Below are 16,943 nucleotides of genomic sequence, written 5' to 3'. Positions count from 1 at the left end.
AATATATTCCACCTATGTATTTGTTTAATATAGTTACTAGAATATTTTAAATTATATGTATCTGGTCTTATAGTTCTTTGTATAATGCTGTTCTAGATGCTTTATACTCATCTGCCAGAAAATTATTATAATAAATGTGCAAATCTATTAATGTATAACTACATAACCATATGTGACTACCCTACTGCTGGGGCTATCATATGACCTCAATTCCTACCATGTTGGCTTTGTTTAGTTTTTCAATAAGCCTATGAATTATAATCCCAATAACACAGTTAACATTTGTCAATCACCGTATGCCAGCTATGTTCTAAGTGTTTGTATGTACTGACTCATTTTGTCCTCAGAGCCATCCTAACATCAAGGTGTTATTACACCTCTATTAGAAAAGGGAAAATAGAGCAGTTGAACAATTTGTCAAAGTTCTTTTAGAATGGGCTAGAGCTGGTATTTGATTCCATGAAGAATGGCTCAAGAGCCCACTAGGGTATGTAGCCTCTGCATAGTCACTAAAAGAAGCTGAGGACTTGGACATCCATAGACATGCTTCTTCAGTGACTATGGAGACTAAAGGACCAATAGGGAAACGATACTCACAAGGCCTCTGTAATGTAACTGTACCCTTGACTTTAGTCCTGCCAAATCAAAATGGCCAAAAGACTAGAAATATCTTAGATTTTTTGGAATGTGGTAGTACTCGATCAGGTAGACAGATACTTTACATACTTAGGGTCTCTGATTACATTTGGACAACTAGATAAAGATTTTGGATATGGGATCTCCATTAAGGCCTTTTTCAAGTCCTGAAAGGGCTTAAAAACTAAGCATAATAGTTTTCTCCGGAGGAACCAATAAGTTTGGCAGGGACAGGACACAAAGCATGCCAAAGACTGTTCCAGAAAGCTCCTGCTCAAGAGGACTTGGACCCTCAGGTAGAGGTCCTTCCCTGAAATGAAGCAAAAGGCCAATTTACCTTGGGCATAGTTAAATAAAAGGGTGAAGACTTTAATTGAGATGTTTCAACACCTGCTAAACTGGTTCAGAAAATTAGCTAAAGGATGGATTATTCATATTATTTATAGCCCTAAATGACTGTGCCAGGTTTCTGCAGTGTCTTCAAGTGAGGTTTTAAAAATATATTTCAGACAGGGAGAAAAAATGAGCTGCAGTTTCATCAGTTCCCCAATGAAATTCTTTTCCATGCTCTAATAAATCCTCTTCAAAAATAAAACATGACTATATAGTTGATCATGATGGTCTCGTTAAGGGCCATTTGTTTTTGCTGTCTTACACAGCTGAAATTTTTTGGATGAGTGATTATTCTGGGTTTGTTTTTTTTTTTTTTTTTTTTTTTGCTGTACGCGGGCCTCTCACTGCTGTGGCCTCTCCCGTTGCGGAGCACAGGCTCCGGACACACAGGCCCCGCGGCCATGGCTCGCGGGCCCAGCCGCTCCGCGGCATGTGGGATCTTCCGGGATCGGGGCACGAACCCGTGTCCCCTGCATCGGCAGGCGGACTCTCAACCACTGCGCCACCAGGGAAGCCCTGTTTGTTTGTTTTAATGAACAGAGAACAACAGATTCTGTCTATTGAGCTGATTCTGCAAGTCACAAACCTCTCTGTATGCAAAAAGAGGGGTCAGCAGCTGTTTCCCTGTCTTGTTTGAAACATTGATTCACACCTTAAAGTACAAAAAAGCACAATTTTAAAATATGCTTAACCACAGGATAGGCATGCAACCATCACTGTGACCCAGTGAGATGATCAAAGTCCTGCACTTGTGTTCAACCCTTTTGTTTGGGAGATGTAATAGTCTAACATTAGTGTAGGTATTAAAAACACATTTTATCTCTTAAATACTCTGCATTCTCTAGACATGAAACAGAAAAAAGAAAAATCCAATTCTCAAATTAATTTTTCCATTTGATTCCAGAAATCACTGCTTGCTTCCCAAGAGACCAATGAAACTTACTCTTTAAGGACAACCAGAAAGCTGTATCCAATGCACATGATCCCCACCAGAAAATAGGATAGTGGCAGTCTGAAATTCATCCATCCAATTGTTCGTTTATTGTCGTAATAGCCATAAAAGAGGACGGAATATTGAGCCAACCCCTAAAATCCAACAACAAAGTCACTTAGCAGATGCTGTGAAGAGCAACTGAAAGAAAAAAGATCGACTTCTAAGAGGAATAACAAAATGACATTAATTTTCAAACTTGGGAGATGGCTCTGACATGAGCCCTATTGTTTTGCTTCATGGAGTGACTATTTCAGCTGCCACATTGATTGACAGCCTCTTGGTTTACTTGAAATTCAGGGACTACTAAATAGGCCAAATTTTTAACCAAATATAGGCTTGCTCAGCTGTGGAGCCATTACCGTGAAATGCCCACTGATTGAAACATCAAAACACACTTCATGGTGTCATTAAATGTACAATTTTAAGAGCCTGCTTAATATTGGGGGGAGGATCTGAAACGTGCTTCCTCAAAGTGTCATGGCAGGTTTCCACTTCCAGTCACCTGAGCCACAGTTAGATTGGTTCTCCATAAACCACAGAGGCCACATCTCAGCTCACACTTAGCAAAAACAAGGAGCAGGTGAGATGACATTGGAACCAATATGCACAACCTTCCATTCATCAAGACTATTATCCCCTAACAAGCATGTTTATTCATGAAATTACATGCTGTTTCCCAAAAATTATCTGCCAGGGTTGGAATAACCATCTTCCAAAGCCACCTGAGTAACTGCTCTCTATACACAGAACATTGCATATTTTGATGTTGCTTCCCTTATAATAGTCTTCATTTTTCTCTCCTTCTCTCATTCACTGTGTTCTTCACTCTTAGCTTGGCAGCATTGTTTCTCTATTACTATATATCCACTTCCCCAGCTTCTCTCTGACTTCATCTCTCTGACAATAACTTAAAACTACTATGCTTTGTGAAGTGAGAAGATAATTGCAGTAATAATATCAATCAATAAATTTTTTTGAGCCAGTAGCATGTGCTGAACACCTTACTTCTTCTTACAGAATCCTCACAAGAACCCTCTTGAAGTGGCTACCGTTAGGGGCAATCATTTTCCTCTACACTTGTTACTTGCCATGTAGAGAAGATCCATAACTGTAAAACTCCCAGCCCTTCTCCACTGCCTCATACTAACCCCAGGGAGGAGAAACTCATCTGACAGTAGAGCATGGGTGAGGATTGGGGATGAGATGGGGCACCACTCTTCCTCCTCCTTTGAGATCCCATGCTGTGCTCTGTCCCTGTGAGGGGCATCCTGTCCTGGTCTAGGACTGCTGGGTAAGAAGGTCTGCCTCTGAAGCCCACTTGCCCATAAAAAGATGCCATATTCTTTAATATCAGCTTTAACAATAATAAAGATGGCATGTTGACCTCCATCTGTCTAACCCTTTGTCTTATTTCTGGTTAGCTCACAACCTGGGTTGACAAGGTAGAGGTTGTTATTTACCACCACTTCCCCACCTGAAAAAAGACTAAATAGCTCTACACCTATGTTACAGATGAAGAAACTGAGCTTTAAAGAAGTTAAGTAACTTGTCCATGTTCACATAGCTAGTACGTGACAGAGTCTGAACCTGAACAGGGTCTGTCTAATTCACATCTATATGCTTAACCGCTGTGCTATACTGTTTCTCCTATGCTTTCTTTGCCTACCAGGACTTGTATCATACTAATGCCATATCTACCCAGCAAAACAAAGAAACAAGAAGTCCCTGGACCCCTGGATTGGTTCAGAGTGGGTGCCAGGACCTCCTGGAAAGGATCTAGACACTCCTTTTGAAAAGATTTCAAAGGGCCTCATCATCACATACATAAATATTACAACCTGACTTCTTTTTCTAATTCATAATGACAGTATTGGGATTAAAAGCCACCTCCAAAATAACATGAAAGGAGAAAGTAGATATGTAACAAATATCTGGTGAGCTTGTTAGGTTAGCACAGTAGCTTCTGGGGCAGCTAACTCACCTGGTGTATGTGTCATTCAGCAGATGTTCAATGGCTGTACTTAATAAATATTAGATCACAACCAGTGGGGGTAAGAGCCCTTTTTTTGGAATCCTGATTACTTCGCAAAGGTTTCTTCAGTTGATCTATTTCTACATATGCAGTGAAGCATGTGAACAAAAGAGGAGGTACTGTTGAAGTGCACAATTTTTAAAAGCCTTATCCATCTCAGTAGCATATTGAGGGGTGGTTTTAAACACACAAAGGCTTAAAAGAGGTCTCCTCCTCCCCTTCCACCCTGTGGCCCACCACACACCACACATCTTTCCCTTTCCCTTAAAACTCCAATAGCAGACATCTGGAAGTGACTAAAATAGCAACGACTCCTAGCCTAGCCAAGGTTCCATTCGGTTTCCATGTCAGCGCACATGGCTTTCCCTGTGGGAGCACTCTCCCATCCCAAAAATCTGTGACAGAGAAACCACAGTCAGAGCCAAGTTTCAAATGAGCACAGAAAATTCCTGTCCAACTCTAGGTTCCATGCTTGCACATTGTCTACCAAGACTCTAATTTCTGTTTGAATGCTGCAGCTGGTCTAGTCCACAGAAACCAACACACATCTATGAGAAAGCTTTGATGATGCAGTCGCTAGGAATCAACTCATGTATTTATTTGTCTAGAACTTATTTATTGGGAACTTATTTGCCAAATACTATACATAGATGGAGTGGGAGACTGGATTACAGAGGCCCCTAGAAAAAGTTCTGCATGCAAATGTCCCCTTTATAAGTATGTGTCACCTGAAATTATATTAGAGTTCCATCCCTTTGGTGTTTCTCACTACAAATAAATACTCACTGTGAAAGACAACATTCTATCCCCATGACGGTAAATGAGTTTCATCATCCTTAGTAAGCCTTTTTAGTTTGTAGTAACTGTCAGACCATTATTTTGAAAAAAAAATCGTGAAGTCAGAACTAGTAGGAAAGGAAGCTATAACTTGTGAACTGTGCCTGCTGAGGGTATGTGAAGGGGAAGTAGTACCACAGTAGTAGGAGTATATTTCTACTTTTCTCTGAGCTGTTATCAGTCATTTATACCTTAGTGTTAAAGAAAGCTTCACAGCTGCATAGCACAGGGAGATCAGCTCGGTGCTTTGTGACCGCCTGGAGGGGTGGGATAGGGAGGGTGGGAGGGAGACGCAAAAGGGAGGGGATATGGGAACATATGTATATGTATAACTGATTAAATTTGTTATAAAGCAAAAAATAAAAAATAAAAATAAAAAAATAAAAATTAAATAAATAAATAAATAAATAAAAAAGAAAGCTTCAAGAGTGGATGAAAGATAGGGAATGACATCATTTAAATTCTGATATGCTCAGGACATGGGAGAGAAGCAAGGAGTGAGATGGCTAACAACACCCAAAACAAACCTCGACCAACTTTATAAGAATAGCAGCCAGCCTGGCACTTTTGTGGTACATGCTGAGATCCAGCCCCCGGCCACCCTCCTTCTCTCCAACCAGACTTGCCAAGTTCCATCTAATGCTTTGCTCACCTCCGAGTTTCTTTTCCTTTTGCTCCAACCCAGATCCAGAGTTATAAGACTGATGTTATACGGTTTTAAGCTAGGAAGCATGTAGATTACAATGAAGCTGAGCTGAGCCTTCACAGATCCTCTCATTTTCAGTAGAGGGAATGAACTTCTACCTGTCTATAGGACCCTAGGCAGTGAACTCTGGCCCTCAAAAAGCTGTGAAGTAGACAGGTTTTTTTGGTGCCCATCCATGCATAAAAGGCTCAGAGTGGTTGTCTAATATCACACAGGTAGTATGTGGTAGGATTCAAATCCAAGTCTGTCTAAATCCCATGACTGAGTTCTTTTCATTATGCCACACTGCCTTTTTAACCATGCTGGTTTCTGTAAAGAAAACTTCTGTTTGCCTTTTGTGCCATGATCCACAACTGACACTAATGGTGGGAATTCTAGATCATATGCCCAATACCCGTTACACATCTCACTCCACTTGGATGTTCCACAAGAACCTTAAACTCAGTCCGTTTTAAAAGTTCTCCCAGAGAAGCAAGAAGAACTACAATCCTGCAGCCTGTGGAACAAAAAACCACATTCACAGAAAGACAGACAAGATGAAAAGGCAGAGGGCTATGTACCAGATGAAGGAACAAGACAAAACCCCAGAAAAACAACTAAATGAAATGGAGATAGGCAATCTTCCAGAAAAACAATTCAGAATACTGATAGTGAAGATGATCCAGGACCTCGGAAAAACAATGGAGGCAAAGATCGAGAAGTTGCAAGAAATGTTTAATAGAAGTGGAAGAATTAAAGAACAAACAAACAGAGATAAGGAATACAATAACTGAAATGAAAATACACTAGAAGGAATCAATAGCAGAATAACTAAGGCAGAAGAACAGATAAGTGACCTGGAAGACAAAATCGTGGAATTCACTGCTGTGGAACAGAATAAAGAAAAAAGAATGAAAAGAAATGAAAACAGCTTAAGAGACCTCTGGGACAACATTAAACACAACAACATTCGCATTATAGGGGTCCCAGAAGGAGAAGAGAGAGAGAAAGGACCCGAGAAAATATCTGAAGAGATTATAGTCAAAAAGTTCCTTAACGTGGGAAAGGAAATAGCCACCCAAGTCCAGGAAGAGCAGAGAGTCCCATACAGGATAAACCCAAGGAAAAACATACCATGACACATAGCAATCAAACTGGCAAAAATTAAAGACAAAGAAAAATTATTGAAAGCACCAAGGGAAAAATGACAAATAACATACACGGGAACTCCTATAAGATCAACAGCTGATTTCTCAGCAGAAACTCTACAAGCCAGAAGGGAGTGGCATGATATACCTGAAGTGAGGAAACAGAAGAAACTACAACCAAGATTACTCTACCTAGTAAGGATCTCATTCAGATTTGATGGAGAAATCAGAAGCTTAACAGACAGGCAAAAGCTAAGAGGATTCAGCACCACCAAACCAACTCTACAACAAATGCTAAAGGAACTTCTCTAAGTGGGAAACACAAGAGAAGAAAAGGACCTACAAAAACAAACCCAAAACAATTAAGAAAATGGTAATAGGAACATACATATCAATAATTACCTTAAACGTCAATAGATTAAATGCTCCAACCAAAAGACACAGGATTGCTGAATGGATACAAAAACAAGACCCATCTATATGCTGTCTACAAGAGACCCACTTCAGACCTAGGGACACATTCAGACTGAAAGTGAGGGGATGGAAAAAGATATTCCATGCAAATGGAAATCCAAAGAAAGCTGGAGTAGCAATACTCATATCAGATAAAATAGACTTTAAAATAAAGAATGTTACAAGAGACAAGGAAGGACACTACATAATGATCAAGGTATCAATCCAAGAAGAAGATATAACAATTATAAATATATATGCACCCAACACAGGAGCACCTCAATAAATAAGGCAACTGCTAACAGCTCTAAAAGAGGAAATCGACAGTAACACAATAATAGTGGGGGACTTTAACACCTCACTTACACCAATGGACAGATCATCCAAACAGAAAATTAATAAGGAAACACAAGCTTTAAATGACACAATAGATGAGATAGATTTAATTGATATTTCTAGGACATTGCATCCAAAAACAGATTACACTTTCTTCTCATGTGCACATGGAACATTCTCCAGGATAGATCATATCTTGGGTCACAAATCAAGCCTCAGTAAATTTAAGAAAATTGAAATCATATCAAGCATCTTTTCTGACCACAGCGCTATGAGACTAGATATCACTTACAGGAAAAAAAACTGTAAAAAAACACAAATACATGGAGGCTAAATGAGACGTTACTAAATAACCAAGAGATCACAGAGGAAATCAAAAAATACCTAGAGACAAAGGACAATGAAAACATGACAATCCAAAACCTATGGGATCCAGCAAAAGTAGAAAAAAGAAAAAACTCAAGTAAACAATCTAAACTTACACGTAAAGGAATGAGAGAAAAAAGAAGAAACAAAACCCAAAGTTAGCAGAAGGAAAGAAATCATAAAGATAAGAGCAGAAATAAATGAAATAGAAACAAAGAAAACAATAGCAAATATCAATTAAACTAAAAGCTGGTTCCTTGAGAAGATAAACAAAATTGATAAACCATTAGCCAGACTCATCAAGAAAAAGAGGAAGAGGACTCAAATCAATAAAATTAGAAATGAAAAAGGAGAAGTCACAACAGTCACCCCAGAAGTACAAAGCATCCTAACAGACGACTATAAGCAACTCTATGCCAATAAAATGGACAACCTGGAAGAAATGGACAAACTTTTAGAAAAACACAACCTGCCAAGACTGAATCAGGAAGAAATAGAAAATATGAACAGACTAATCACAAGTAATGAAATTGAAACTGTGATTAAAAATCTTCCAACAAACAAAAGCCCAGGACCAGATGGCTTCAGAGGCAAATTCTATCAAACATTTAGAGAAGAGCTAACACCTATCCTTCTCAAACTCTTCTAAAATATAGCAGAGGGAGGAACACTCCCAAACTCATTCTACGAGGCCACCATCACCCTAATACCAAAACCAGACAAAGATGTCACAAAGAAAGAAAACTAAAGGCCAATATCACTGATGAACATAGATGCAAAAATCCTCAACAAAATACTTGCAAACAGAATCCAACAGCACATTAAAAGGATCATACACCATGATCAAGTGGGGTTTATTCCAGGAATGCAAGGATTCTTCAATATACGAAATCAATCAACGTGATACACCATATTAACAAACTGAAGGAGAAAAACCATATGATCATCTCAATAAATGCAGAGAAAGCTTTCAACAAAATCCAACACCCATTTATGATAAAAACCCTGCAGAGGGCTTCCCTGGTGGCGCAGTGGTTGAGAGTCCGCCTGCCAATGCAGGGGACACGGGTTCGTGCCCCGGTCCGGGAAGATCCCACATGCCGCGGAGCGGCTGGGCCCGTGAGCCATGGCCGCTGAGCCTGTGTGTCCGGAGCCTGTGCTCCGCAACGGGAGAGGCCACAACAGTGAGAGGCCTGCATACTGCAAAAAAAAAAAAAAACCACCCTGCAGAAAGTAGGCACAGAGGGAACCTTCCTCAACATAATAAAGGCCATATATGACAAAACCACAGCCAACATCGTCCTCAATGGTGAAATACTGAAACCATTTCCACTACGATCAGGAACAAGACAAGGTTGCCCACTCTCACCACTCTTTTTTTTTTTTTTTTTTGCAGTACGTGGGCCTCTCACTGTTGTGGACTCTCCCGTTGTGGAGCACAGGCTCCGGACGCGCAGGCTCAGCAGCCATGGCTCATGGGCCCAGCCACTCCGCGGCATGTGGGATCTTCCCAGACCGGGGCACGAACCCATGTCCCCTGCTTCAGCAGGCGGACTCTCAACCACTGCGCCACCAGGGAAGCCCTCACCACTCTTATTCAGCATAGTTTTGGAAGTTTTAGCCACAGCAATCAGAGAAGAAAAGGAAATGAAAGGAATCCAAATTGGAAAAGAAGTAAAGCTGTCACTGTTTGCAGATGACACGATACTATACATAGAGAATCCTAAAGATGCTACCAGAAAACTACTAGAGCTAATCAATGAATTTGGTAACGTAGCAGGATACAAAATTAATGCACAGAAATCTCTGGCATTCCTATACACTAATGATGAAAAATCTGAAAGTGAAATTAAGAAAACACTCCCATTTACCACTGCAACAAAAAGAATAAAATATCTAGGAATAAACCTACCTAAGGAGACAAAAGACCTGTATGCAGAAAATTATAAGACACTGATGAAAGAAATTAAAGATGATACAAATAGATGGAGAGATATACCGTGTTCTTGGATTGGAAGAATCAACATTGTGAAAATGACTCTACTACCCAAAGCAATCTACAGATTCAATGCAACCCCTATCAAACTACCACTGGCATTTTTCACAGAAGTAGAACAAAAAATTTCACAATTTGTATGGAAACACAAAAGACAGTGAATAGCCAAAGCAATCCTGAGAACAAAAAACGGAGCTGGAGGAATCAGGCTCCCTGACTTCTATACTACAAAGCTGCAGTAATCAAAACAGTATGTTACTGGCAAAAATACAGAAATATAGACCAATGCAACAGGATAGAAAGCCCAGAGATAAACCCACGCACATATGGTCACCTTATCTTTGATAAAGGAGGCAAGAGTATACAGTGGAGAAAAGACAGCCTCTACAATAAGTGGTGCTGGGAAAACTGGACAGGGACATGTAAAAGTATGAGATTAGAACACTCCTTAATACCATACACAAAAATAAGCTCAAAATGGATTAAAGACCTAAATGTAAGGCCAGAAACTATCAAACTCTTAAAGGAAAATATAGGCAGAATACTCTATGACATAAATCACAGCAAGGTCCTTTTTGACCCACCTCCTAGAGAAATGGGAATAAAAACAAAAATAAACAAATAGGACCTAATGAGACTTCAAAGCTTTTGCACAGCAAAAGAAACCATAAACAAGACCAAAAGACAACCCTCAGAATGGGAGAAAATATTTGCAAATGCAGCAACTGACAAAGGATTAATCTCCAAAATTTACAAGCAGCTCATGCAGCTCAATAACAAAAAAACAAACAATGCAATCCAAAAATGGGCAGAAGACCTAAATAGACATTTCTCCAAAGAAGATATACAGGTTGCCAACAAACACATGAAAGAATGCTCAACATCATTAATCATTAGAGAAATGCAAATCAAAACTACAATGAGATATCATCTCACACTGGTCAGAATGGCCATCATCAAAAAATCTAGAAACAATAAGTGCTGGAGAGGGTGTGGAGAAAAGGGAACCACTACTGCACTGCTGGTGGGAATGTGAATTGATACAGCCAAAATGGAGAATAGTATGGAGGTTCCTTAAAAAACTACAAATAGAACTACCATACAATGCAGCAATCCCACTACTGGGCATATACCCTGAGAAAACCATAATTCAAAAAGAGTCATGTACCAAAATGTTCATTGCAGCTCTATTTACAATAGCCCAGAAATGGAAACAACCTAAGTGTCCATCATTGGATGAATGGATAAAGAAGATGTGGCACATATATACAATGGAATATTACTCAGCCATAAAAAGAAACGAAACTGAGCTATTTGTAATGAGGTGGATAGACCTAGAGTCTGTCATACAGAGTGAAGTAAGTCAGAAAGAGAAAGACAAATACCGTATGCTAACACATATATATGGAATTTAAGAAAAAAAAATGTCATGAAGAACCTAGGGGTAAAACAGGAATAAAAACACAGACCTACTTGAGAATGGACTTGAGGATATGGGGAGGGGGAAGGGTAAGCTGTGACAAAGTGAAAGAGCGGCATGGACATATATACACTACCAAACGTAAGGTAGATAGCTAGTGGGAAGCAGCCACATAGCACAGGGAGATCAGCTCGGTGCTTTGTGACCACCTAGAGGGGAGGGATAGGGAGGGTGGGAGGGAGGGAGACGCAAGAGGGAAGGGATATGGGAACATATGTGTATGTATAACCGATTCACTTTGTTATAAAGCAGAAACTAAAAATAAAAAAGAGTCATGTACCAAAATGTTCATTGCAGATCTGTTTACAATAGCCCGGAGATGGAAGCAACCTAAGTGTCCATTATCGGATGAATGGATAAAGAAGATGTGGCACATATATACAATGGAATATTACTCAGCCATAAAAAGAAACGAAATTGAGTTATTTGTAGTGAGGTGGATGGACCTAGAGCCTGTCTTATAGAGTGAAGCAAGTCAGAAAGAGAAAGACAAATACCGTATGCTAACACATATATATGGAATCTAAGAAAAAAAAATGTCATGAAGTACCTAGGGGTAAGACGGGAATAAAGACACAGACCTACTAGAGAATGGACTTGAGGATATGGGGAGGGAGAAGGGTAAGCTGGGACAAAGTGAGAGAGTGGCATGGACATATATACACTACCAAACATAAAATAGATAGCTAGTGGGAAGCAGCCGCATAGCACAGGGAGATCAGCTCAGTGCTTTGTGAACACCTAGAGGGGTGGGATAGGGAGGGTGGGAGGGAGGAAGATGCAAGAGGGAAGAGATATGGGAACATATGTATATGTATAACTGTTATAAAGCAGAAACTAACATACCATCGTAAAGCAATTATACTCCAATAAAGATGTTTAAAAAAAGTATGACTAATAAGAAAATAAATAAATAAATAAGTAAATAAACGTTAAAAAAAAAAGTTCTTCCAAAACCGTTTGTTCCTCCTATCTCAGGGAATGATCCACCAACCTACCCAGTTACCCCAGCCAGAAACTTGGATATTTTCATTATCTTCCCATTTTCACCCATAAGACACATGAGGCCATTCACTACAGTAACAGATGCTAACTAGACTTATTGTGATGACCATTTTGCAATATATACAAATATCAAATCATTACGTTGTACAACTGAAATGAATATAATGTTGTAAGTCAATTTTTCCTCAGTTTTAAAAAGGGGAGCTCCCTGAAAACAAGGACGTATTTGAACTACTGAAACATTCCTAAAGAAAAGATGTATCATTCCATATGTGAATCGCAAAAGTATCTTTTCTAAATGTGGCCAGTACAATAAGAGATGAAGGAATTTAGAGAACTGAGACTACCTGAGAGAGGATGCTCTCACTTTAGAATATCACTACTTAAAAGAACCACTGATGCCAATAAAATAAGGAACTGAACGGCTGTTTGTTAACCTTTAGACTGTGACAGTGTCCTCTGAGGTCAGACCTCAAGAATGAGATGTGGCAAAAGTGGGCAGAAGGAATAGGCTTGGGGTGATAGGTTAGAGTACAACAAACAATTTTTCATCGGAGTCAGTCACCTTTTAGCTTGAATTTCAATGCCTCCTTTCATTATCTGTGCTGTCTTTGGGAAACTAACCTCTCTGAGTCCCAATCCCCTCAACTCTAAAAAGATTACTGATCTTCCTCTTAAAGGGTTGTCATGAAGATAAAATTTAATGTATGTGCCTGCTTAACACAGAATGGGTGTTAACTCTCCTCTCCTGCCCTTTCTAGGGCTTCCCCCCACCTCCCATATCTATGATGACCAGGGGAAAAGGGGAGGCAAAGTTGACTCACCATTTATCTCAGTATGCAATGTACAAAACGCTCTCAAGCTGGAAAGCTAAATGCATTTCCCTTTATTCACAACTCAGTCTTTACCCATATGATCTCACTGTCTGATATCAGCTCAAGCTCATTCCAAATTCCACCTCAGTTCCTCCCTCTCTCCCTTCGAGAATACCAAAGCTCTACAGTCTCTTCCTCTTTATCATTCCTACATCATTCTCATGTCTCCAAATAGCTTGCCAACAAAGACATCCTCTTCTTTTTCTTTTTAATACATCTTTATTGGAGTATAATTGCTTCGCAATGCTGTGTTAGTTTCTGTTGTACAACAAAGTGAATCAGCCATATGTGTATACATATCCCCATATCCCCTCCCTCTTGAGCCTCCCTCCTACCCTCCCTAACCCACCCCTCTAGGTTATCGCAAAGCACCAAGCTGTTCTCCCTGTGCTATGCAGCTGCTTCCCACTAGCTAACTATTTTACATTTGGTAATGTATATATGTCTATGCTACTCTCACTTTGCCCCAGCTTCCCTCGCCCCACCCCACGTCCTCAAGTCCTTTCTCTATGTCTACATCTTTATTACTACCTCACCACTAGGTTCATCAGTAGCATCTTTTTTTTTTAGATTCCATATACATGCTTTAGCATACGGTATTTGTTTTTCTCTTTCTGACTTACTTCACTCTGTATGACAGACTCTAGGTCCATCTACCTCACTACAAATAACTCAGTTTTGTTTCTTTTTATGGCTGAGTAATATTGCATTGTATATATGTGCCACATCTTCTTTATCCATTCATCTGAAAGACATCCTCTTCTTACGGACTTAAACTCGTTCTAATTCTACTGCTTCAAATAATACTACTTCTGCCAATTTGATTCCTAACATGCACATTAGACAATCTCCCTATTTCTTATTATTTTAATAAAACGTACTTTCTTCCTGTTCAGGAAGACCCATCCCTAGGTATTCAATTAAAAATAAATAAATAAATAATATGGTGCTTTGTAAATGGTGACCTTGAGAGGCCATAAGACTGGCTGACCTTGCATATATCACATGGTACTTGTCTGCTATTAATTAAAGGGAATTTGGATGAATTATGATACATGCTATAGGTGACAGAGCACTGAGCTCCAAGGGGATACTTCCAGGGGAGGGGGTCCAGAGAGAAGTTCCAAGGTTCTAATATGAACTCAACAGAGAAGCAGCTCCCCCTGCACAACCTTGCCACCTCCAGCCCAAAGGTTTTCTGATCCTTCCCAACCTATAGGCTCTTCTACCACAAGAGGTCATGCTTGCATCTGTTTTACAGTGTCCTATAAATTGATTCTGCTTCTCTTCACCTGCATCTATATGGCATTGCTTAGCTAAGCTGGTACATTAATCTTCTTAGATGCAAAAAACCAGCTCATGTTCCAATTAGATCATTTAGGCACCAGTCATCTCTACCCTGGGCCTGAAACATGTCTTTTTCTCCTGGCATCTCTGGGCTCTCCGGAAGTGCAGAATTCTGAGTTTCCAGGGATCTCAAGGACATCTGGACAATGGCTTCCTCCATGGTGCTATGACAGATGAAATACTGGGCTGTCCACTTAGATCATCTTATAATACAGAGTGGGCATCTCTATGAGGTAATTGTTCTAAGGAGCAAGTAAAGAATTCAGGCAAAGGAGTAAATATTGAACCTTTCTATTTGAGAAGCTAATTTAGGAATTGCATGTTTATTATGAAAGGTGGAAATGGGATCTAACTGCTTCAACCCCTTCTCCCCTTGTGAGATACAGCATTAAATGGAGTCAGCCTGTGTTCCAGAAACCGTCAGTGAGAAGGATGTTGGAAATTATGACAGAAAAATTACTGATGTGATACAAGACATAGAAAGAACACTAGGTTAGGAGGCTTTTATTAGCCATAAGACCCTAAAAATGATTCTGAGACTCAAAGTTTCCCTAACTTTATAATGTGGGACATGGGATAGAAGATCTAAGGGCACTCTCTTAAAACTCTTATTTTGTGATATGTCAAATAATAGAGCGATCACAGTACACAGAAAAATTAAGAAAGAAATAAGTGAATAATAACACTTTGATGACTCTTTCTTGACCTTTTAATAATCTCTCATTGTCTTAGAATAATTTCTAGGCTGGCCTAGAGTTATAAAGGAAAGTGAGTATCATAGGATACTCCTGTTTCCATCTTCTTCTACCCATTGTAAATAGTATTTCACCAAACTGGACATGAAAGCTGTTGAGGGCAATAATAAAATCTTGGTGAGCACACTCACTGCCCAAACCTTTCTCCTAGTTTCCTCCTGTATTCACCTCCTAGACCCTCTGGTACATCCCTTAGCAGCTCTCTTAATGCCACCTTCCTCTTTGTCTTCCTCAAGTTATTAATACCTTTAAAATCTCAAATGGACATTGTTTGCAAAACTTTTTCTTTCAGTTACTTGACAAATTTATAAGTGTAGAAACTTCAAAAATATATGTTTTAAAGCCAAAAGGCCTTTTGTTCATATTTTTAGTTCTTCCTTTCTCTGATATGACTAAAACAACAGAAGATGCCAATAATATTATTAGTTCTTTTTCTTATTAACCAGACTGGAAGCTTATTATTTAACTAATCAGAGGAAGAGAATGAGAAATAAAAATAGTTTGGGGGTACATAGTAATAAATTATTTGAAATGTAAATGGGGGGAAGGAGAGAGAGATAAAGATAGAGAGACGGAAGGTGAAGTGATAGAAAGAAGAAATAAAAGAAGTAAAATCTAACTCAGAGGCTATCTCCTCTCTGAAACCCAGACACCCTAGCAAAATTGACAACCGCTTCCTCAGGGCTCCCCAGTATTTTTTTTTTCCCATCGTTTTACTAAGTGTGGAACACACTGTATACTAGTTGCCTATGTATCTTTCTTCTACTGTCATGACTACCTTGAGGTCAAGAGCCATGTCACGTTCATCTTTGTAAAACCAGTGCCTGTTTATATTCCATAAATAAATGTTGACTGGAAATGAAAATTCCAACTGACAGGTGTGATTTAAGATTCCAAAGGCCACAAAGTTGGGGCTGCCGCTCTGCCTTATGCTTATTGTATAGCTGCCTTGTTTACTCAGAGACTGAGAACCTTTCCTAAAGTTTACATTTGCTGGTACTGCTCACATAAATTTCTCTGGTTCTTATCTCAATGCTCTATAAATCCTCCCCCTTGCTCAGGAGTCCCAGTCAACAAGATTCATTAAGCCTCTGTTGGTTGAGTATTATGTTAAGGGCTTCAAAGAAGATGCAGCAGATGTAAGCCGCTCTTTAGGAAGCTCACGATTTAGAGAGGTTGAGGGTAGAATTCAAAACATCTGTAAAATATATGCATATTAATTCTATAAACATGAAGACTTTATTGTCTCTCTCCTTCCTTCATTCCCCAGTCTACATAAAATTTTATTCTCATTTTCTACTCTTTAAAAATTCCTGAATTACTAATTCCCCAATTTCCACTGTGCTACTTTCTCATCCTATACATTTCCAAACATCTCTAATCTGGCCACTATTTTAAAAAGAATGTGTGGAATTGAATTGTTGTCACAGCATTGAATCACACTCCAAAATGATTTTTCAATGGGCAGAAATGAGTCCCTGCCATGACAATAATCCCCACCTAGGGGAGCTCGAAGTGTAATACTCATTCTAGTGCTACAATGGAATAACACTTATTTGGGTATCACAATCAAGTGATGCTCATTTTCATATTATACAGAAGTTG

The 16,943-nt window shown here is 39.3% G+C and overlaps 1 protein-coding gene across 1 annotated transcript in view; it reads right to left on the bottom strand.

The window, feature by feature from the left end:
• TMC1 (transmembrane channel like 1) overlaps nt 1-16,943 on the bottom strand; it is a 397,602-nt gene that overhangs the window by 41,766 nt on the left and 338,893 nt on the right. The window contains exon 13 of the mRNA XM_060102312.1: nt 1,973-2,115. Coding sequence (XP_059958295.1) covers nt 1,973-2,115 — 143 coding nt within the window. The remainder of the gene's footprint in view (nt 1-1,972; nt 2,116-16,943) is intronic.

Source organism: Mesoplodon densirostris, chromosome 6 (genome assembly GCF_025265405.1).
Source record: "Mesoplodon densirostris isolate mMesDen1 chromosome 6, mMesDen1 primary haplotype, whole genome shotgun sequence".
In the NCBI taxonomy this organism is placed as follows: domain Eukaryota; kingdom Metazoa; phylum Chordata; class Mammalia; order Artiodactyla; family Ziphiidae; genus Mesoplodon; species Mesoplodon densirostris.
This window is presented reverse-complemented; position numbering and strand designations above follow the sequence as displayed.